At 35.5% G+C, this 25,097-nt stretch overlaps 1 protein-coding gene across 1 annotated transcript; it reads left to right on the top strand.

Moving 5' to 3' along the window:
• Nucleotides 1-3,684: 3,684 nt before the first annotated feature.
• On the top strand, nt 3,685-24,979 carry maea (macrophage erythroblast attacher, E3 ubiquitin ligase). Its single transcript, XM_056472250.1, has 9 exons — nt 3,685-3,764; nt 13,741-13,923; nt 14,006-14,209; nt 14,283-14,405; nt 19,322-19,398; nt 19,490-19,598; nt 19,738-19,871; nt 22,831-23,026; nt 23,482-24,979. The coding sequence occupies exons 1-9, from the start codon at nt 3,696-3,698 to the stop codon at nt 23,575-23,577; spliced, it is 1,191 nt and encodes a 396-aa protein (XP_056328225.1). The 5' UTR covers nt 3,685-3,695; the 3' UTR covers nt 23,578-24,979.
• The last annotated feature ends 118 nt before the right edge of the window (nt 24,980-25,097 follow it).

Here is a 25,097-nt window from a genome sequence, read left to right as displayed (position 1 = left end):
ACAGTCATCAGTTCATAATGAATCAAAAAAATACATTTTCCATAGTTTAAATATGAAAAATGGAATGTGCATGTCTGCTTGGGTTGTGTTGCTTCACTTCTATTCATAAATTCTCTCCTGTAGTCTCATGGGATAGTAAAGTGTCCACTGAATGTGCACTTAAAAATCTCAGCTCAAGTAGATTATAGAAATACATTATGAATTTAAACAATCTGCATTTACTGTTTTTCTCTTGCTGCATAGGGAAGTATGCAATTTCAGCCACATAAAAGCATTAATGCACTGTAAAACACATGCAGGAAATGCACAAGGAAGCTCAGAGCACCACTACTTCTGTACTCTGACGTAAGCTTGTAGTTTAAAAAGTTATAATAAAAACAGTGTAAAAGGGTGAGAGAATTGTCATTTTGTTGTGGATGTCTGGTTAACAGAAACCAAAAAACCAATCATGAAAATTGAAAAAACAGAAAACCAAAATTGAAAATTGAAAAAACAGAAAACCAAACATGAAAATTCTGTCACTATTTGGACCGTTTCAAAATCGTTCAAGTTCATTTCTTCAGTTTAAAATGTGAAAAATTAAATAATATTGGAAACTGTTAGTCATTGACTTCATAGTAGCTTGTTGTTTTTAAATTTATACATCAATAGCTACCGGTTTCCATCTTTTTTGTATTCAACAGAAAACAACTCTCAAAAAGAGTTTGGAAACAGTTGAGGGTCCTTAAAGAGTTAGTTTAGTTCACTCAAAAATGAAAATATAATCACTATTCACCTTCAACCCTTAAACCTTTATGAGTTTCTTTTCTCTGGTAAACACAAATCCATACATTCATAGTTGGAAAAACAAATATGGAACTCAATAATTAATTATCTTTAAGCTTTCTTTAAAATATCTTCCCTTTAATAACAGCGAGCATTTTTTGTTATTAAAAGATGTCTAATAGATGTCTAATAGACGTCTAAACATAGTCGTCTTGGCTAAAACAAGGCTAAATTTGGGCTGTCCATGAAAATCTAAAAGACATCTAAGAATAGGCCAAAACTAGCCATCAAATAAACAGAAATGAATGACTACACATAAATGAAGTCTGTCTATTTGATGACTAGTCTAGTTTTGGGCTTTTCTTAGATTTTTACTGACAGCCCAAGTTTAGCCTTGTTTCAGCCAAGCTGTCTACGTTATGATGTCTGTTAGACGTCTATCAAACACAAAATTGTTTGCTGGGTTTGTTCCAAACCTGTGAAACCTTTGTTTGTAATAAGAGCACAAATAAAGATATTTTAGGTGAAATACAAGCACTCCTTCACCCTCCATAGACAGCATTGTTTTCATTGTTAAAAAATAAAAAAAGAATCCTCAAAACAGACGATATACCCTCCGTGGTTTGATCAGAATATCATCAAGCTACAACATTGCACACCTAAATCAAAAATAACGACTCTTCTCCTCAAAATTATTATGGGTGTGCATTTATGGGTCATGTTCATTGACAAAAACACATGTATGTAATATCAGAGCTGTGAATGCGCCCCACAGCTGACAACAAATATTGTTTAAAATCAATATTTGTGCGCACAAACATATTACTATTGTTAATATACATACCAATTGAATCACTAAAGGTATGTGGTCTATTTTGAGGGTGTTTTTTTTTTTTTTTTGTATTTTTCTGGAATTTAAATGAGTTTGGAAACTTGTTGTCTATGGAAGATGAAGGAGCTCTCATCACCTAAATTATCTTAAAGTCCCCAAGAAATCAAAACCAATCATGATTTTGTTAGCTTTCATTGTCAGTTTTGTGGTGAACAATTAATCTGTGCGTGTTGTTAAAAAAAGTTTGGTATTCTAATCTTTAATTAAAATCTGAAAATGCACTTCCTGTTTGTTTTCAGTTAAATTCTCAGATTACGTGATTTTGAGGTAATGGGCGTGGCTAACATACTGCAACTGTTAGTTTTGACAACAAACAGAAATGGTAAGCAAGAGGTGTTTGCTTGTAATAACGCTTCTAAAACCCCTTTCCTGATCTTTCTGAATGAAATGACTATTTTACTACATTCATTCAGAAAAACAAGCCACACCCACTGTTTGCTCATTTAAAATTCCATATAGTAGGCTATCAACAAACACACACCTTCTGCTCAGCTGTGGTTTGCTGATTAAATATAAAACAAATTGAAAACGGAGCGGCAGAAGTTGGTCACCGTTTTCATATTAAAAGTAAAGGGTACTGAGGCGATAATTTAATAGTACAGTTCATAAGCTAATCGCAAAACTTTTAGGGGGCTAAATAGAAATGTGTGGGGGGGGGGGGGGGTCTAAAGTGACACTCTGTTTTAAAATTTTAAAAGTTTCATCGAGACATCATTCAGTTGACTTGTCGGCGTCTTCGAAAAATGCTGCGGTCACACTAGGGTTTGTGCATGCGAAATTCTGTGCACTGCAAAAAGGAGCGGAATATAAACAAGATAATTAGACTATTGGTCTATGTTTTAAATTTCTGTCCATAGAGGTCATGTTTTGACCTTCGATTGGTCTCACGCAATCATGTGATGCGATTTCGCAGGTCAGAGTTCACCAAGCTTGAACTTTCCAACGCAGCAAACTGCGAAAGTTGTTGCACGAGTTCATGTTTCCGGTCTGACGCATTCGCATGCGTATGAATGGAAGTCTATTGGGAGAAAAATGCAGTGTCAGGGGGTGGGGAATGGTGCAAGTTAAAAATGCACCAATTGTAACACATTAAGATGCGAAAAACATTTGGTATACAGTTAAAGGGGACGCGAATACACATAAATAAGGGAAATTTAATCACCAAAATAAGTGAGTATACCGAATAATCCGCAATTATTGATCCTCAAAAGTAGTAATACTCAAACAGCTAGTGGAAAAAAGTAAGCATACAGACTTTACGTGCGTATAGCTCCGACTACACCACTGGTCCAACCCAACTCCAACATACTTACCTGTAGGTTTCAAACAAGCCTGAAGGACTCAATTAGCTTGATCAGGTGTGTTTAATAGACCATTTTTACATTTCTGGGTTTCTCAGTAGTGGAAGGCAGGTTGTGTAGAACGCAGTGAATGGGCGAGTACAACAAAAATTTTTTTACAATCCTTTTTGCCGAAATAATACAAGAAAAACTCCACAATGGTGTTATCAAGATTTCAGAAAAAGGAAAAAAAATGTGAGACTGATGACGGCAGCCAGAGGGGAGAACAACGTCAAATTTACTTTCAGCCCTACAGACGGTGCATTAAAAACACCTCGCTTTAACTGTAATTTGTTTTTATGTAATTTGACGTAAAGATTATATTATACATACATAAATGCATATAAATGTTCATTAATTAAAAAAAAATCTTAATATTAAAAACTTTCAGGGATTTAAGAATATGACAACCGTTAAACTCGTTAAACGATGACTGTTAAACGTCTTGTGAAAAGGGTCCATTGAGGATGAAACTAATCTGTGCAGAGCTGCGGCCCTCCAGGAACTGAGTTTGACACTTGTGCCTCAAATGATGAGTACGTTTTTATTTTTGGGTGAACTTTCTTTTTGATACTCAAAACACTAGTATTCACCGCCACACTAGGAGGCGGTAACGATCCGTTCTAACCTCGGTGCCGCAGCGAAGACCAAATCCGGGAAGAAGACGAACAAACGCTCCACAGTTTCCCCAAAGCAAGATGGCGGTGCAAGAGACAGCAGCTCAACTCTCTATGGCCCTAAAGGTGCAAGAATACCCAACTTTAAAGGTCTGTCAAGCGTTTCCTCTCCACAATCTAAACACGCATCTAAACAGATTCCGTCTGCGTTGTTTGACCTCAATAACAGGGCTTCAAACGGAGATTATCCATCAAATTAAAACTGTGTCTGCATTTAGACAGTTAACTGGTTAGCTCTGGGGCTAGATAACTTAGCAAAACAAGTCCCACACAAGCCGATCTAACCGGAGTGGTAGCAAATAGTCGAGCAGTGACATCGCATGTACAGTTGTAAATGACGTCGACAGTTGTGTTAAAAGGAGAAATAAGTCGATTAATGTCAGTCTGGCCCATGTCATTCTTGCGTTCCGACAGTGTTGTGTTAATAGACGCTGTTTTATCCCATCACAGGTTTGTCCACTAGTGTAACCAGCGAGCAATGCAGTTCAAGGCAGATTTTGACGAGAATCATTAGCGAGGTTGGATAGTGGGTGACACGAATAGCATCGGATGTACAGATGCATCATAATCGACTGCTGGTCAATCTCATGTGAGCGTTTGATTGCTATTTGGACGCTGTCATCTGAAGCTATGATTTTTTTCCGTGGCTTTAGATAAATGCTGGAGGGATATACACATGCCAATGGTGACCAGAGTTCGGTATGCATGCGATTTATGCACCACATTAGGATCACATTGCATCATATTGTGTTGGTTGTTTGCAGGCTTAACACCCAGGTGTGGATTGTCAACGAGGAGCTTATTATTTACGTTAATGGGTGGGATACAGCACCTTTGTTCTCTGCGTCACAGGTTTTTTCACGATTGATTGCGTCGTTATGGATGAATCCTCACGTTAACCGGTTCCTTTGACTGATTGATGATGCATTGAATGCTTTGTGACGTGATTAGTTCACGGATCTCATGTAATTTGACGCCTGTTTATGTAAACGCACACTGAATGTCAATAATATATGGTCTTCACTGCTGTGTCAAGGGCATGTTGCATCTGAGCTTGTCTTGCAGCATTGGGAATGATTTCCAGTACATTCTTGATCATTGCATCATGATCTAACCATATATATCAGTCGCTATTTTGGTGCAGAACCAGAAGCCACATTGGTTGAGGAAGTGTAATGAAAATATGTGGAGTAGCTCTTATATAAAAGGGACTGGTTGGTGTGATGCTTTAGAGGGAGATAAATCACTACAATTGATATGTGTTCATATAAACAAATTATAAAATGGTGTACAATTGAAAAGGAATACATTATGCCATTTTAATTTTGACCCTTGTATGTCACGAATGAATGGTGATTTATATTATGCTGTCTGATAATGAAATAAATCAACATCCTTAAAGAGTTCACCTAAATATGAACTAACTATGGATATGTCTAACCCTGATATCGTATGCTCTACTTTATAAAAAGTAATTGGCAGTGAATAGCAACCAGCATTAAAGGCTTAGTTCACTCTAAAATTACAATTTTGCTTTTAATTTCTCACCATTATGTCATTTACAATCCCTCGAGACCTTTATTTTGCCATCGGAACACAAATTAAGATTTTTTAGAGGATATTTGAGAGCTCCCTCATCCTCCATAGACAGCACCATTTGCATTCTGACTGAAGTTAGATGGAATGTTTTTAAAATGATTTGGTTCCTTTTCTGAACTTGAATGTCTCTGGACTGTTGCTGTCTGTAGAGGATGAGGGAGCTCTCAGATTTTGTTATAAATATTTTAAGGTCTGTTTCCACTGAGTGATATGGTATAGGGTAGAGCTGCACAATTAATCGAAAAAAGATCGCTATCTCGATTCGACCCCCTAGACGATCTTAATCCAGCATTTCTACGATTCTGCCAATCATAAGTTCAGGAGAGAAGAAAAGGCGGCCGCACGAGTCTTTTCATTGTTTCACATGCGTTGCTCAGCGACATGGACACCTTCAAATTATGTTGAAAGAGTCAAATACTGTATTTATAAGGTACAATTCACCCCAAAAATGTCATTTTTGTCTTCATATAATGATGTATTCGCAGCCGGGAAATCACACGTGACGTGAGCTGACACGTGCGCGTCTACTTTAGTGAACAGAACCTGCATAGGTTGTGAATAACAGAGAATAAAGTTGTAAATAATAATAAGTTTGTGGCACAGAGCGATCGTTTGAGTGCTGCGAGCGAAGGATGAAACTGAAAGCGTACACTTCATTTAAATAGAATTTCAATGAATAGAAGAATGGAATCATTTATAGAAACCAATAGACCTACACATATTATTATTATTAATGTTTTACCATATGTTTGTTTTACCATACCTTTATTTTACATCTACCGAATCGTAAGAAAATCGTGATCTTTATTTTAAGCAAAAAATCGTGATTCTCATTTTAGCCGGAATGGTGCAGCTGTAGTATAGGGTTGTCATGATACTGGAATTTGGTACCAATCAAAACTGAAATTTTTAAAACGTTCATTGCCCACAAACATTTGATCGATGTTGAACACCTTCTTAAACACCGCTGATTTGCCATTGTGTTTAAATTCTCAACAGAAATAACTGTGATTACACTTCGTAAACAGCGACGAGTTCAGTGAACTAATGACCTTCACGGCCAATCACAGTAATTTCTGTTGAGCATGTGAATACAATGGCTAGTCGGCAGTGTTTAAGAACATGTTCAACAGCGTTCAAATGTTTGCAGGAAATGGATTTTTAAAAATTTTAGTACCAATTGGTACTGAATTCCAGTATCGTGACAATCCTAGTATAGTATGGTGTGGTAGAGTACCGTATGTTTTTTTTTTCCCATTTCACTGTCTCAGGAACCAAAATAGCAGACCGTACCATATCACTTTTTGGGTACAGCAGAATGGTACAAAAAGGGGTGGCACTAGACACACAGCTGAATGCTATTGGTTAACAGCGAAATGTCACCAGAGTGTGCCACAAATCAGGAAAATGACAACACCATTTTAAATACACAGTCGAGACGTGATACCGTACTGAGCCATGGTCGACCTGAGCTCAAACAAACCTTGTCATCGTCTTGTGACAAACAGGCACATGCCAAGAAGTATGAACAGAATCTGCTGCATATATGCTATTGTCGTTTATGAGCCCATCTAAAAATGCGTAGAAAAGCGCCGGCAGATTTGTTTTCTCTTGCTGTGCATCTATATTTGAAATATTGAATTAGAGCTCATGATGATAACTTGCGTGTGATTTATTGAAGTGCTTCTCACGTCTGTTTAGAAATTGACAAACACGAGAGTGAAACGAAAAAAACTAACAGACAAGAAAATGATTCTTTTAGCAACCTAAAACCCAGATAAACTGCAGTTTTTAATTATTAGCTTCGATTATTATGAGTTCAGAATGACGGAATTACTTTCTAACAAGTGGTTACTAACGTTACAGGTGCTGGTGAAGAATAAAGATAATGAGAGGTTTGAACTGATGGTAATCATTGTTTTTGAACACATACAAATAAGGCCTCGATATGTATTTTAAGTAATTTTTATGTAATAGGTAACATTTCGATGACAGTAAGGTCTGTATGTTTTCATATAGGCTTTGTTTTATTTTATTTTTATATATATAGGCTAGACTATATAATTACAGACATTTAGGAATTCGCTTTAGCCCTGAGCTGCAGCATTTATAAAATCGTGTTCATTGAAAGGTTAGTAATTAACTTTTCTACACAAGTGTTTATCTATATAAAGCATTTTTTGGCCATATTTTTACTGTTCTTTGAGCGAGAATGATGTCGACCACAGGTTTCTATCGTGAATCATGCCTACCATTTGGTAGTGGCGACCCAAACCGTATTGTATCGTATCGTATCGTATCATACGGTACTGAACCATACTACTCAGTGAAAATGAGGAATTGATTTGTGGTCCGAAGATAAACAAACATCTCCGGCATTGTAACGACATAAGGGTGAGTAATTAATTACAGAATGTTCATTATTGGGTTAACTAACCATTTAAACTTTTAGAAAAGATACAAAGGGTTCAAAGAATGGTCCCATTGTACATATATAATGTATTTGGTGTAGGGCTGCACAATATATCGGTTTACTATCGATATCACAATGTTATCATTTGTAATAGTCACATCGCAGGATTTGCGATGCTAAGTTTGTATTATAATATATAATTTGCATGTGATTTTAAAAGCATTCAGGGAAGGTAAATTGTAAATTTTGTAACTTTTAATAACGATTAATTTTATTGAATTATTTAAAATTGTATTATTCATTTACAGTACTTGAATACTGTTAGACTTGTAAAACGATAAAACACTCTTTGTTTCAATTGTAGCTTTTCTTTATTGTATTTATCTATGCTTTTAATTTGTTTATTAGATTATATGCAGATGCATTCCCCTACAGAGTCATCTCGTCCTAAAATTATGAATTGTTCGCAAATACAAATATACAAGTCATCTTGGGAAATTGTATATATATCACAATATATATCTCAGAATAACAAAATATCACAATGTTAAATTTATTCAGTATCGTGCAGCCCTAATTTGGCATATACAATACGGTTTGGTGTAAAATAAAGCAAAATTTAATGTATTGTTTTATGGCTCTTATGAAATAAAAATGTACAGTGTTTATTTTGCTAGCATACATGGTTATTCTTTAAGTGAACAAATAATCCGTGCAAGTTTATCAACCAAGTCTTCAATCAAAGTATGACCATTTGCTTTTGGCCCTCTGTTGAAGTCAATTTGATGTCTTCACCCACAATATTTTTAACCATTATTATTTTGCTACAAGGGAGTGATTCACAGAAAGAAATCCCCGCCCCCTACTCAATATTTATTTGTTTGAAGTACATCAACTTGTGGTGATAAAAGTCTCAGCAACTTCCGGGTTCACTTTCTTGACCTGACCAGAAAGCACACAGCTTGTGAGAAATTAAGATAAATGGAAATGGCATACAAAGAACAACCCATTTACCGTTTTCTGATGTAATTAAATTTGTTGCATTCATCAAATTCATCTGTCAACTGTCAGTCTGACTTTTATTTAACAGTCCGAGTTCTGGTCTTATTTTGCTTTGTTTTTATTAGTCTTGATTTATAAAAATGGAGCACTTATTTGTTTTTCGTAGTTGACCCAGAGTGAACAGCAGCTTAAATGGACCCTCATTCAGTCATAGACAAAGGCAAACTGTCAAGGCCAGGATTTTTATTATTTAATAGAATTCTATTAAATACTTTAAATTTAGCTCTATTTTTTATATCAAAACATGCTGAATACCTCCAGAATAGTTGAAATATATGACACATGTTGCACACCATCTTTCTTGGATAGTAAAAACTTAACACTTAACACTCGCTATTCACAACAATAAAATGGATGAGGCCTAGCAAGATGACTGAATTTACATGTTTGGATGAACCATCTATTTATAAATGTTAACCGGAATGTAATATTTGATACTGTGTGATTTTTGTGTTTAGCTGAGTAGTGTTTTGATTTGTGCATCAGTTCTTCTTCAGTAGTTTGCATAAATTCTGTCTAAATTTAGGCTTTTTCACTTCTCACTGCCTAAATCAGGTTGTGCCTTGTAATGCAACAAAGGTTAAATCTTCAATAATAGCATTGACTGATGCAGGGGGGTTTATCTACTCTGAAACATCTGTACATGAAAAGAGCACTGCAAATGTTGATACTACTTATCTGTCCTGTTTGTAAGGTGATAGATAACCTGATCAAAATAAACTGGCGGATCCTGAGAGATAAGATTGAAGGTTTATGCATCTCTGCTTTTTTCCTACAGCTGCGGTACATCTGCTTATCTTGGCCTAATGATCATGTTCACCTTTATGACCTTTTCTCTCAAATGCATAGCTGAATGAAGTCCGTGATCTTCAAAATGTAGCTTTTTAGTCAAGAGCATTTGCTTATAGCTTACTGAGGCTCCACATATAAATGCCTGTATCACAGGACGTGGCAGTATTCCAAACCGAGTAAGTAAACAGTAATAAATAATAAAGTATTTATGAGAAATACATCAATGCGCTGTCAGATAGAAAGGTGAACAAACAAAAGGGCAGCATCAGCAGCAATGGCTTAGCTTTAAAGTCGATGGCGTTCCGTTTTTCATTTTTCATTTATGCTTGAATACTCAAAAAGGATATTTCACTTAATTGGATTTTGGCATTTCAGAACATAAATGAATAAAGTATTTTTAAACGAATTCATTTAAATGTACTCTTTAATCTCCCAGAGTATCTGCAGGGCCTTAAAGTCTTAAAATGTTTTACATTTCAAAATAAAAATTTTAGGCATTAAAAAGTCTTAAATTTACTGAAATATTGTGTTGTTGGTCATAAATCATTTTTAACAGGTCCTAATTTTCCTGTGTCCACGTAAAGCTACTAGGGATGCTCATTTCGGTTAATTTTGCCAACTGACAACCGCCGCCCGTTAACCGAATATTAACGGTTAACTGGTCAGATTAATATTAAATTATTATTCATTTAAAAAAAAAATTTACGTGTCTATTTTGTGTGACATTAAATATTGCATTTTAAAATACAGATTTATTTTAACATGCGGACAACAGCTTATAGAACAACAGAACCTGCAGTGTTTACGTTTCAAAAACATGAGGTGCACCACACTGCCTTTTTGTTCACAAGAAAAAAGAAGCGTGGTGCTCTTTTTTTTTTATGTCACTAGAAACGACTGAACTAGCTGCGTATTGTGCGTGAGCATTGCTGTCGATGTTTTTAAAATTTGTAATATTTAATAATATTGTGATATTCAAGATTTGTAACATTATACAGCTCTGGATAATTTGAAACAGTGACCACTGGGTTGACTGGGTCAGGGGTGACTTATTTCAATTACGCACACATTGCGCAACTGCAAAAACGCGAGGCTCCCAGGGCTAATGAGCAGGGCACAAAACACTCCCGGCTGTTGGTAAACCATTTAAAAGATGCCCCTCTTAATGCAAAAAGCCTGTTCACTGTGATTGGCCCCTTATGCAGCTAAACTTTAAAAATATATAACATAATATTTTTGAATAATTTAACTGATACCATTAATCGGTTAAAAACGCTGCCTTTCGGTTAATGGTTAATTGGTTATTTTGAGCATCTAAAAGCTACCAATAAAGCCAACACCCATCACTAACATTCCAATAAAAAAAAGTCTCTATAAATGTTTTAACAAAAGTTTATTATCTCTATTTACTAATATGGTTTAATTATCTTCCTTATAATAACTTTTGTTTTTAACATATTTTTTATGCTTTAATTGGGCCATTAGAAAAAATCCTTAGCGTTTAGCCTGTATTTCTGAAATTTAATAATAATTTCATTTAATAATAAGAATGGTCTTAAATTTTAAGTCTTTTAACCCTGTTTATGTCTTTCTGAAGAAACTCAAATCAGTTTATGTGGTGGACTTTTTTGATGTAGGATTTTATTTATGAACTCTTATTATCGTAGATTCATTAAGCACACGGTCGACAGCAGCTCAACTATGCGTTCTTGACACACATGAACAAACAGATCAAGCACACGCATAAACACATTTCCGTTTTCCATATGTGATGGTCCTTATGCATGTGCATAGATTTTTTAAAATCTTTCATTTTTTGGAGCATCAATTTTGGATGAACATAAATGTATGGCTTTTGAATGACAGTAGGCAGTAATTCTCTTTGTGGGTAAACCAATTGTTTATTAAGACGAGATTATAAAGCCTTAGCGTTTGTTATGGTACAATGACCGTCAAACTCACAACTTCAGAGTATACTCTACATTTGATAATGTGCATTAACACCGAACATTATGAGATAATAATGACTTTGTACTCTTTAGTACACTTTAAAGAAATCCTAGTTGTAGATATCCTTTATTCCTTTTACACACAGACTTGTTAACATGGGCATCTATTGTTTTTGCTGTCTTTAGTAAATGGTTGGTTTGTTCTTTCTGTTTTTTTTCTTTCTGACAAACCAAATCAGCATTGCAACATCTTTCAGCACCTTTATTGGCCTACGGGCTTCTGTCCCTTATAAACGTCTTTGCATTCTTTCATGATAGAGCTGTACACCTGACTGTACTTTCAAATCCTCTTTGCACAGTATCTGATTTACATAGACATCTATTTTTGCTGTAGCTTGCACACATTCCTGTGTGTCCTGTTTATTAATTTTTCTTAAAATACCTTGTCAATTGGTGAACCCACTTAATGAGTAAATACTGGACAAAATATTAAATGCAAAAATAAGACATAATGTGTACAGCGTATTACAGAATCTGATGTAAACTATATTTGTTCTGATGATGAAATTCATGTCACACACAACCCTTGTGTACATGTAAAAAGTGAAATCTACATTGGGTTTATTTTAAGGTGGGACACACCAAGCTGACGCAAAACAACTAGCACTAATGAAACACAACTATTGTTGACTTGCGTCTGATCCTGTCTGGTCTAAAAAGCTGTGTGTGAACACACCAAACGAACAAAGGCTCACTGAAACGAGAGCCATATTCTGAGGCTGTGCAAAAGGACGTGTCTTTCAGCACCATAGGGGGCAGTATCTGCTTTCTCATTTCACAAAGGGAAGTTCCGATGATCACAAAGCGTAAACAAAACTGCATTTTACCATTATCATAGTAATTGTCACCACATATTTGCTTGTGCTTGTGCAAATATGTCTTATAATCTGATTATCCATATCGTTTGCAAATATTTGAGAAATGTAGTGAAATTACAGCCTGCCTTGTTGTGTTTCTTCTTGACTTGAATTGTTTGCTTGCTACGACATTTCACTACGTTTCACTTGCTCTCTGATTTGTTGCCGAAAAAACAGACTGATTGCTCCCTTCAGCTCATGAACCAATGCCAATTTTACACACTGATTCTGAACAACACAATCCAATGTTAACTCAATGGGAGCAGAGGTGTGGAATACACCAAAACAACTAGCTAGTCCGACACAGCCCAACGGCTGACCATCAGTTTTGTGTGTCATGGCCTTTATACAAATATTAACCCACACTGTATGCATTTTCAGAAAAAATGTAGTCGCGCACATACATAAACATACCATACACATACTAGGATGATTAATTAATCATCTAAAAACATGTACAAAAATTTTTTTGGCTTAAAGGGAAGCTATGATGAAAATCATTATTTGGGAGTGGTTTGGACAGAACTGTGTGCAGGTATAGTGCGTCCACAGTTATATTGGGTTAATATAAAGACTAAGTCTATTTTTTATTTTATTTCCCGACATTAAAATTGTGGCCGAGGCCGACCACAACATGATGTAGGAGTGCAGTTTCCCTTCCTACTGAATTTATTGACAGCCGTGTATTAACATGTCTCCGTAGTGAGGCATATAATCATATTAACAAGACAGGACGTGCGCAAAGCAACTGGGATTTAAAGATCTGTTCAGCTCTCTGTGATCATTAAATGTCATCAAGAATGAGTTTTACAAGTTTAAAATGTTTTTAAAACAGTGCATGTTTGTGATGAATTATAGCGATTTTACCAACTTTATTACCACAGCCAAGTGTCAGTACAATTATAAAAGAAGACTATTCAATCCTGGTTTGTGGACGTTAAATCAGGTTTATTTTGTACATTGACATAATGGATATCCATACAACAGTGGATATTAATGTGCATCCTGTCACATTTGTGTGCAAAAACAGTGCAAAGTTAAATGCACACGGTGTGTGTGCGTGCGTAAACTTTGTAACGACATTGTGTGTGAGTCATTGTTGCGACTCCACAACAAATACATCAAATAATCATTGGGAAAATTCTTACTATACTATTTCTCACAAACATTATATGAGGTCTGCTTCCTTCATGTCTGTCACTGTGCTGTATATCTGATACAGCCGAGGCAGAGATTAAGGCACACTCTGACAGGCACATGGGAATGGTGTTATCAATATTGATTATCAATATTATCCCTAGTACTGAAATGCTGCTCTTTATTTACCTCAACAGGTTCCTTATGAAACCTTGAACAAGCGCTTCCGAGCAGCCCAAAAGAACATTGACCGAGAGACCAGTCACGTGACCATGGTGGTGGCAGAGCTGGAGAAAACACTCAGTAGCTTTCCAGTGGTGGATACTGTAGTCTCTCTTTTGGACGGCGTGGTTGAAAAGCTCAGCGCCCTCAAGAGAAAGGTATGCTGAAGCATCATATACGTTTTTTTTATGTTTAACTATATTTATACAGATTTTAATGACAGAGTTTCGTATCTGATAGGCAGCTGAGTCCATCCAAGCAGAAGATGAAAGCGCCAAGTTATGCAAGCGACGCATAGAGCACCTGAAGGAGCACAGCAGTGATCAGCCAGCCAGCGTTAATGTTTGGAAAAAGAAGCGCATGGACCGCATGATGGTGGAGCACTTACTACGCTGCGGCTATTACAACACTGCTGTCAAGCTAGCCAGGCAAAGCGGAATTGAGGTTTGTTTCCTTTCTCTGCAATGTGGGTTAAATACTAGTGCTGCCTCTTATATGCCTTCATTTGTTTTTATAGGATCTGGTCAACATAGAAATGTTTCTTACTGCAAAAGAAGTCGAAGAATCTCTCGAACGTCAGGAAACTGCTACCTGTCTGGCATGGTGCCATGATAACAAGTCTCGCTTGCGGAAAATGAAAGTAAGACATATTCAAACTAGGGGTTGCACCATATTGGAAAAATTTGACACTAGCTACGTTTCCATCCACCTATTTTTATGCGCATATCCAAAAAAACATTAATGGAATGTTGATGGAAAGCCAAGATGCGCAAGTTTTTAAAAAATGCACATTAAAAACATATGTGGATAACTAAGTAGGATAAACTTTTTATTCGATAAGAAAAGATGCGCATGAACTACTATGGAAACACTTTTACCAAACAAATTCCAGTATGTGCATTAAAAAAGTCATGTGATTTTGTTAGAAGAGATCATATGACGATAAAAATGTGTGTGAATGGACAAACCAGCAGGCTAAGCACACTGTAAAACTTCTGAAATGTTGTTTTGGTTATTCTAAAACGCGTTAATCGTTTAAGTATTAGTGTTATTATATTATTAATTACCTCCATTGAATTGTCAAGAGCGTCTGTGCTCCGTGTCTGATGCCTTCAATCACCACCACACGTTCATTGTGTGTCGGCATCGTCGTCTTATTAAATAAAGAAAATATTGACGCAGCTTCTTCTACCGCATCGAATTCCATTTTTACTTTTGATATTTGGCGATATTTGGAAAGATTTCATTCATTTAGATCGACAGGGATGATCAAGTCTCTTTCTTGATGTATGCATCTGCATACGTTAAAATAAATTATAGAAAAAATATATAAATAAACAGTGCTTTGTGGTTTTCTGGCGAGCATAACCTTATTCAAGTTGAAATTGAACAATGGAATGTAAAATAACATGGTCATCATTGTATAAATAATATAAAAATAATTATATTTAAGAATATATTTATCTTAAATTTTAATAAATAATCTAATCCTGCGATGTGACTATTGCACATACACACATTGCAATATCAATGCTCAAATGATATATAGTTCAGCCCTAATGCAAACATATAGTTGCGTTTTTGCATCATTAATACGAGCCATGGAGCGACTGCAAGTTGTGGTTTAGGGATGTGTGATACTTATTACCATGATTCACATGTGTTTTTGCTTTGTTCACCTTCCTTTGTTACCTGTGGCATGCCCCATCCGTTGTTACTATGGTTTTTGATTGTCTACACCCCTTTTTATCCTGTTAGCCCCTACGTTTTTTTATTTTTATTTGTTGTATATGGTTATGGTTTCTTGAGTTCCTGGTGTTGTTAAGACTGAGGCTACGTTTACATGACAACATAGTTTCAATAACTCATTTCAAATAACTAATGTCAAATAACAAATAACTAATGTCTTTTGTCTTTGCCACATCCCTAACACATACTACGCATGTGCATGAGGTCACTATTTCAAAAATGTCCTCTTTGAAACCCGTGCTCAAATGTATGCGTTTTAGTTCCCAAAATGCTGTTGTGTAAACGAACAGGCAAGATGCATAAAAAGTTTTCTGTTTTGGGCTGAAATGTTGTCATGTAAATGGCCTCTTTCTTCTTGGTGGTTTTTCTTTATTGATAAATGTTTAAACTGCATGTGGATCTACTGCTCATCGTTCCCTGCCTCTGTTACAAGTATGTCACTCACTTTGCAAAAAACAAACATGTCTTGAGATTCCTGCTAGGCTACTAGGCCGGTATAAGATTCTAATGGTATAGTAAACTTGGAAAAAAATATCACAGCATTGTGATTACTGCTATAACATATGTTCTTTTTAAATATCTGGGTAAAAAAACAACCTTTTTTCCCTATTGAACACTATATATTTTATTTTAAGAAACAATTAAAATATTTTGCAACAGTAAATATGCCAGGCTAAATAATTCAAATAAATTGTTGACTTCTGCTATCGTCATTATTAAAAAACCTAATTTTTTTTACAACTTAAAAAGGCGTCTTTGGATATCTTTCTTCTCTTTGCACTGTTTCGATCCAGAGCATGCTTAGATGTTGGTGCATAAGCCATGTAATTATTTATTTTTATTTTTTCCAGTGTTTGCTGAATCATGCTGACTAGTAGCCATTGATGCCCTAAAGTTTTTGACACCACGTAAAAAAACAAACAAACATATATATCACAGAAACTGTATAAGCAGTTTTAAAACTGTGACTTTTCCAAACCGAGGTAAATCTTGAAACCGGTTGTCGTCTCATGCCTAATTCCTACAGAATTCACAGCGTAATAAGTTTAGATTTCCCTTTGAATTCCAGTCATCAAATCAGAATAAACAACTTTTATGGCTTTGTTTTGATCTTCATAGTATATGATGTAGTTAAGTAATCACATGAACAAGAGGGTTTTTTGAATATCAGTGTAACCACAAAATATATTGAGTACAGCTACTGAATGGGGTACTGTATATGCACACAGACTTTTAATTTCAGCCTGCCAGCACCAGGGCTTCTGGTTAATTGTCAACCTATACAAAATCGCAACGTTTAAGATCTGATTTCTTTAAAAACAGCAATCTTCACTGCCTGGCTGAGATACGATATAAAGTAGGTATCAGAAGCACTGCATTAAATTATGTTTTTCCACACCATGTCTTTAAAATATGGATATTAATTTTACCCCAGAATTTTCAATGGAATTTAACCTGCACCTGATGACGGCGCTAGCGGTTACACAGATTTTCATCTCTTTTTATGCTTTAACAACCAAATGGATGCTTAAGTCTATTTAACTGATTATATTTGAATTGAAAATAGTCACATAAAGGTTTCACCGGAAGTTCATCATTGACTGAAAAACACTAGCTGTGCATATAGCCCATTGTCTGCTTTTTGCCAGTGAAAATATAATTCAGACATAGCCAAAAGCAAAACATTTGTGCATTTCAGGGCAACCTTGTTTCATTTGAAAAAAAATGGTTCAGTGATTCATTCATAAAAAAAAACAAACATCCTTTGAATTATTCAATAACAGGGTGTCCGCGAGGTCTTAAAGTATTTAAATTGATAAATCAATTTAGAGAATTTTAAGGTCCCTAAAAAGTCTTAAATGCTGTTACAAGGTATTAATTTTTGCACCATTTTTGATTATACAGTTGTATATTTATAGTTGTATGCTAAAGTTTGAAATGTTCGGATGCTGTGTAGTTTATGAAATTGATAAAATCCTTCTATATTTGATGTCACACTGCTTTGTTTGCTGCAGTAACAAAGGCAGTACCATTTTTTCTCCTTTTTTTATAGGTGGCACCTTTGGATGAACGTTTTTATGAAGTATATGAATAATGTTTTAGTTCAGGATTCATTTCTTACAATCAGTATTTAGTAACAGCGGCGCTTCTAGTTTAAATGGCGAAACCACCCCAAACATACCCCCTCCCCATCCCCCAAGAAATAAAGACACTATGTGGTTGACTTTTAACTATATTTTAAATATTTAAATATATATTTTAAATATATACATTTAAAATAATAATTATAAATACATTTAAATATATTAATTTATTTTCAAGATATATTACAATTTGTTTATTATTATTATTATTATTATTATTATTATTATTATTATTATTATTATTATTATTATTATTATTATTATTATTATAAATAACAGAAATCAATCCTAAATAGAACTGAAAAGCAATGTAAAGACACAACTGGAGTAATATTCTAAGAATATTGGAAATTATGTTGCATAAATATTAATTAGTTAGGACAGTTCTATAAAGTACAAAAAAAATATGTTTTTTAGAATTATCTGTTGTCTTAGACCCGACTCATGGCCGAGAATTAATGTTATAAAGTTTTAGTTACCTCCCTGACGGATTATACCTCCTTTCTTCTTCATAGCCATGCTTAGTCAAAGTAACATCATCATCATCATATGAAATAAACTTTAGTTTTGTCAACTTGCATGTTGACGCATATCGGTGTGCTTGTACAGTAAACAACTGGGATCAGGAGCAGCGCGTGTGAGGCGCACTGGAATGGCTTTCTGCGCACATGAGTCAATTTGTTTTTACCAGAGTTGTTTCGGTTGCACGTTGCACATAAAAAAATAACAAACTTGCATGTGCCAAAGACGCCAAAAGTGAATGTCCCCTAACATCTTTATTCTGGGATAACCACTCTAAATTAATACACTTGCATAAAGTAAATCTTATCTCAAAGCTTTTACTGGGGCACTTTTTTTGCATCTCCCCAAGACGCCCCCAGCAAGATGCCGCCCTGGGCGATCGCCCATATTGCCCATGCCTAAATCCTCCACTGTTTAGTTAATAATATATAAAATGTTGCCAATGTTACCGGTTCTGACTTAAAATGTATGGAAAGTGTCTTAAAATAAGGTCTTGAAGCGTATTGAATTTTATTCTCCGATTCCTGTATACATATACCCTGAATAATTCACTCATTAACGCCCCATTCACACGGGGCGTCAGCTTCAACACTTCCCATTCACTTTGAATGGGTGATGTCAGGCGTTGCCGAGCTGCATTGTGGATCCATCGGCGCCACTTCAGAGTGCTTGCTGCAGAAATTGGGACTTTCTCAACTTTTCAAGTGCCGACGGAAGCGTCAGCCAATCAGATCGCTGTATGCAAATACACCAGCTCAGACAGCAGCCGATTGCTGACTAATTTCATTGGCTGCTATGACGATCACGGCAGCCCCAACTTCAGACACGCCCTCTGTCAGGCGTTGACGCTGAAGCCCCGTGTGAATTGGGCGAAAGACTTACTGCTAATGATTGACAGTTTTAGTGTCTTTTTTTTCCATGGGTGCCAAACCAGCCAAGATATAGCACAAAAAAAGTTCAGTTATCATTTTTGAAAAAAAAAATCTGAACAATGTAATTCTTTGTCAATATCACACACCCCTATTGTGGTTGTATTCCTTGCAATCTGAGATTTAATTTGCTTACATTTCAGAGTTGAAAGCTAATTTGATTTTAAAGGTAAGGTTTATTAAGTTGTGTTGAAATATGTCCTTGTTCCCAGAGCTGTTTGGAGTTCAGTTTAAGGATCCAAGAATTTATTGAACTCATTCGACAAAACAAACGGATGGATGCAGTAAGGTATGATTTTTTTAATACTAGGACTTTATGGTAGGACATTTCAAGTTCAATCATTGTTGGTTGTTATTAAGGCTAAATTAATCTCTTTTAGACATGCACGCAAACACTTCAGCCAAGCAGAAGGAGGGCAGTTGGATGAGGTACGGCAGGTGATGGGCATGCTGGCGTTTCCCTCAGACACGCATATCTCACCATATAAGGTAAATTATGTCTTTCTATATATTCTTAAATTAATGTTCCACTCAAAGGATGTGCTTTACTATTGTTGGCCAGTTGTTTCTGAATATGCTTTTATAGCAGGTACAAATTTAATGGTCGACATCATTTCTTTTTTCCCAGGATCTCTTGGATCCAGCTCGATGGAAAATGTTGATTCAGCAGTTCAGATATGACAACTACAGATTACACCAGCTGGGGAACAACTCCGTGTTTACCATTACCCTGCAGGCAGGGCTGTCTGCCATCAAAACCCCGTATCCTCTCTGCGTCTTTGTTTTGAAATGAATATATTCAGGATGTTCCGATTAGCGATGGGCATTTTTCAGAAATATTAATAATAATATATGTAATATAATATTTGTCGTAAAGTATATTAAGAATTACAGTATTAATAATCAAAGATGTGATTCTTCCATATACATACAGATTACTGTGTTTTCCGAGTTCATTGGAGGGACTCCTGTAATTTGCGTAAATCCAATTTTTTTTGAGATGGAACGGGGGGTTGTAAGGGGTCTCAGTGAGGTTCATCGTCAAGCAAGCAAACAACCTGATGGTTTGCGCCTTTATTGGTTATCATCGTGCGCAAGAAGGAGCAGTAACTGCTTCATTCTGGACGTCATTCAGGGATGTAATTGTAGAGCTATCTAGGCTACTGCGTATACAACATAATAATATTGTGTATTCCTACAATGTGCGAATATGATGAAGCTGCTGACAATATGCTAGATTATGAAAACGCTTTGAATGCATGCGTGGCTGTGCAGACTATTTCCGCTCTCACTTTTGCACAACACGACCACGTGCGCTCTTTAGCCTACATTATAAATAAAGCCAGGATGCACATTTGTTATTATTCTCTACAAGTCATCTGTTATGTTTGCAATTATTCAGTGCTACAGCCTAGCACCAGAAATATGATACCTGAAAGTTTCATAAGTTTAGATGATATTACAAATTTATAAAAATATACTTTATAATTAAATAAACTACTAAAAAGCAGGGACTATGCTAAAGGAAAGTGAAAGTGATAATCTTTTTAGTGATGTATATTTTTCTCAGGGTGGAATGTTAAAGCATATTACACTGCTCAATTCATCTGGAATAATATTTTTACAGTTTGAATTGTTGACTGACTAGTAGTTTATTTATGACGTAGAATAAAGAGTCTACTAAATTTCAGGAAAATTTAAATTCTGTGAACACAAGAGCACTAAACTGAGTTAGTATAAACCTATTAAATATTACTTGGGTGACCATTAAACTGCTTAACATTTAAACTGATAAAACAAAAATGAAACTTAATTTTATGTGGCCAATACCAGATATTTATATAGAAAATATTATTTATTTATTTTTTCAAATATTAGTTCTATTATTATTTAAGCACACACATTTTTTGGGGAGTTGCTCTCGTCTTCTTTTTTTTGTCCTCGGCTGATCACATGCCTGATTATTCAAACTTTTTTGACAGTATTTGCAAACATGCTTAAGTTTGGCTATATTTTGTTTGATTAAAACCAACAATTAAGGCAAAAACAAACATAAAAGTGCAGAGTGAATAAAAAAAAAATTAAAGCAGACCCAATTATGATACAGAACATACATGTACACAAGTCGCCATTAGGTTGACGTTCTTATGTTGTTTCACATGTTCTAGTTGAGAAAACAAGCATATAAACACAGCTGAGCTAAAGTTAGTTCTTTATTCTGTCAACAATAAGCCCGTCTTGAGAGAAAATGCACTTTGTCAGGTGCACACACAATGGTAGTTTGAAGCTGTTTACCAGCCAAAGTGATATTTTCTGTAAAGTTTGCTTTGGAAAGTCGTTTCGAACCCCTGAAATGAACTTCGATTTGGCCTGATTTTATTTGAAATGACATAAAACCCGTTAATTCTTGGTTTCATTTCAAATACATATGCCGTATAGAGTTTACCAATTGAATATCCTGCTGATATTTTAGTGAACCAAGTATTTTAAGTAATTAAAATAAAAAAGGGTCAGTGTATTAAATGGCGATTTATTAGCTTAGTGTTCGTTTAGCCCAAATTGAAAATTATGTTAATAAAAAAAGCATAAGACCTTTATTTGTCTTCAGAACTCAAATATAAGATATATTATATTCAAAAGCTCCCTGATCCACTATAGACAGCAAAATACGAAAAACATCCTCAAAACCAACCAGATATGCTATTTATACCATATCAAGCTAGGAGAATACTTTGTAAAAAAATAAATATACTCTGTGTCAGTATATGGCTCGCATTCACATGCACTGATCATTTGTAGTGTTTCCTCTAGGATTTTTTCCAGCTGTAGTGGCTGGCCTTTTACACAGATCTTCCAACTACCTGTGGCATTATTTCAATTACTGTACATCCATGTAATACAAGCATGCGAATCTCTTTGCTTGTGCGCAGATTTCCTCTGTTAATGCACAACTTCTTGCACGCCCTCAAATATACACTGCTCAATTGCAGATTTTCTTGTGTGCTCTCAAATTAACGCAATTTAGTGCGTTTATGTAATAAGTATGTCTCCAACATTTATTAGATATGCTAGGAATATTTATGAATGTCTCCACTAGACCTACAGAATGGCATTAATGCATCCTAAAGTAAAGTGAAGCGGCCAGAAACTCCAGCAAAATAAAGTTATTGTGTACAGAACCATAGATCTTTATCTATAAGTAAAGTATAATTATGGAAACTGTGTTCATCATAACTGAAAGCTACGTGGTGTTTTCTGACCTCACGCATCGTGCAGCCCTGTCAATCAGTCAGTCAGTCAGCCTTAATGGGTTTAACCTTAACCTTAAAGGGTTAAACAGATAACGCACAGAACTACTACAATTACAGAAAAGTTTGCTCTATTATAATTCACTTACATTTAAAACGTTTTGGTGCTATCATAACACGCAATTTAAAATAAAATGACAATGACTGAAAGTTTTGAATGAGAAACTGTAATGTAGCCGTGGTGGGAATGAAATTTGGTGTGGCGCCCTGCCATGGAAGAATGAATATAGCCTAAACCATGATGTGTCACTTCCTTTGTTTTAAACATACAATAGGTGCATCAGTCAGAATCACAACAAGCAAGACACAGCACTCTTGTAAATGTATGCCCTATATTGACACTGAGGCAACAGTTGAACAGCGCCCTTGACACTTTAACTGAACAGTTGTTGACCTTAATTCCGCATTTACAGGCAGTGTTATAAAGAAGATGGCACTTCCAAAAACCCAGACTGTCCCGTCTGCAGTAAGTCGCTAAACAAATTGGCGCAACCTCTTCCCATGGCTCACTGTGCAAACTCGAGGCTGGTGTGCAAAATCTCTGGCGAGGTCATGAATGAGAACAATCCTCCCATGATGCTGCCTAATGGCTATGTGTATGGATACAATGTGAGTTTCAATGCCAGTTTTGCATTCTGCATGTCATTTTTTTTTCTTCTGTATACATATGATGCTATTTTAATGCTGACAAAAGTATTGTCGTCTATCCCAGTTGTAAGAGCAACAAATAATAACTTCTAGTTGATTATTTGGAAAAGTGGCAGAAGGTATAGATTTATATTCTATACTGTATATTATTTCTGTTATGTGACAGGACTTTTGTCTCAGCAAAGTCAGACTTTACTGTCCTTATTAAATGATTAAAAATCAAGGCATGATATTTTATTTTGCTAAAATAAGCATAATTTTTTATGCTTTGCCTTTCATATAAACCACTTTTGATACCAAATGAACAACTAGAAGTCAAGGTATTGTTTGTTGTTCCTAAAACTTGGATAGGCTAAAAGACCTTTGTCAGGTAGTGTATATATAATGATTAACGTTCCCTTACCTCTGCTTTTCAGTCACTCCTGTCCATTCGTCAAGATGATAAGGTGATATGCCCCAGGACCAAAGAGGTTTTCACCTTTTCCCAGGCTGAAAAGGTTTATATTATGTGATGGAAGCGCCACATTGGTTCTGGAACGTTAACTTGCGTCGACATCGTAGGCTGGGCACCAATTGTCGAAGGATGTCAGTCTTTCAGCCCTTGTTCCATTCAAGCGAAAATCATTGACGAGATGCCCCTGCCCTCAACAGGTCTACAAGACCTTCATTGAACTGATGGTTCAGAATCACACTGGATCGTCCTGCTCTAAATGGACAGTTGTGACAAGGGAGTGTTTTTTTTAAAAGGTTGATAGTTTGGCATTTATTTAACTGGTTTCTTTTCAGTAGTGTAAAACAAACCAACATGACTCCATATCAGTTTATCTCAAAGGAGCTTCTGCCTTGTAGTGTGTTAACAAAATGAATTATTCATTGTTGGTTTTTTGAACAAGGGCACCCATTTAGGTCATTATTTTTAGATAGGGAGTAGGTAGTTAGTTATAGAGAACACTCTCTGATGCCTTGCTTTTGCACCTGTGAAATCTGTGACAACATGCATTTGTTAATGTGATGTTTTTGGGGGTTTTTTTGCTGACGTCCTCAGTTCATGAGGAAACGTTTAAAAAAAATGTTGTAGCATTTATAGCAATATTGGTTTTTATCAGAAAATGGTGGATATACAGACTAGAAAGACCGTGTTCTCTGGTGTTAAGTTGAGGGTAAACATCACATTAGTTTACAGTTTCTTATATCATCATCATCATCCACATTATTTAAATAAGACAATATATGTGTGACCAAAGTCCTTGGAGGACGTGTGCAAAAAAAAAGAATTGATAGATGTGCGTACATTTGGAGAAATCTTTTTTTCTCTCTCTCCTTCTTTCTATGGTATGCTGTGTTATACAAAACAATGTCATGTTGTCATGCTGCATTTAGTGCTCTTTTGTGACTAAAGGTTTGGTTGTAAACATTAAGCAGTGTTTGGTAGATTCAAATCTTGCATAGTTTACTTAGATGGAATTTCCTTTTTTTTTTTTTTCCTCTCTCATCAAAGTGTGTCATCTTTGAAACCCTTAAATTGTAATGTAATGCGTTTGGGTTCTTTTGTTTACAAAATGACTAGTTTTAAATTTGTAGCAAGTTGCCAATGGTCATTTTGAGCACAATTTCAAGGCCGGATATTGTTAAAAGTATTTTTTCATGATGTTCCCCATGGACACAATCTCAGAGTCTCAGGTTTCACAGGATCAACAGCAGAGAGAACTAAGGAGGGAGGCCTATGAAAGGCACTTCGGTCTTTTAGTTTCACCTTAATGTAAACCAACAATCACCTGTTGGAAGTGATTCTCCAAGTATGTGTTTAACTGTAATTGTGGAAAGACTTGCTTAGATACAGCGCATGCATGTGTATTTTAGTAGGATAGATGGGTTGTTCGTGTCAAATTGCCAATAAAGATTGATTTGATTATATCATTCTGTCTGTCTGTCTGATTAACTAATTGGTTAAAACTATAAATAATTAAACTAAAAATAGAAATAAATAAGAGTTTCTGTAACTCCTGCTCTTAACTTTTTACATTTATTTTTT

The sequence above is a fragment of the Danio aesculapii genome, chromosome 14 (assembly GCF_903798145.1).
Source record: "Danio aesculapii chromosome 14, fDanAes4.1, whole genome shotgun sequence".
NCBI classification, from domain to species: Eukaryota; Metazoa; Chordata; class Actinopteri; order Cypriniformes; family Danionidae; genus Danio; species Danio aesculapii.
The sequence above is the reverse complement of the archived record's forward strand: the minus strand, read 5'-3'. Positions and strand labels throughout refer to the sequence as shown.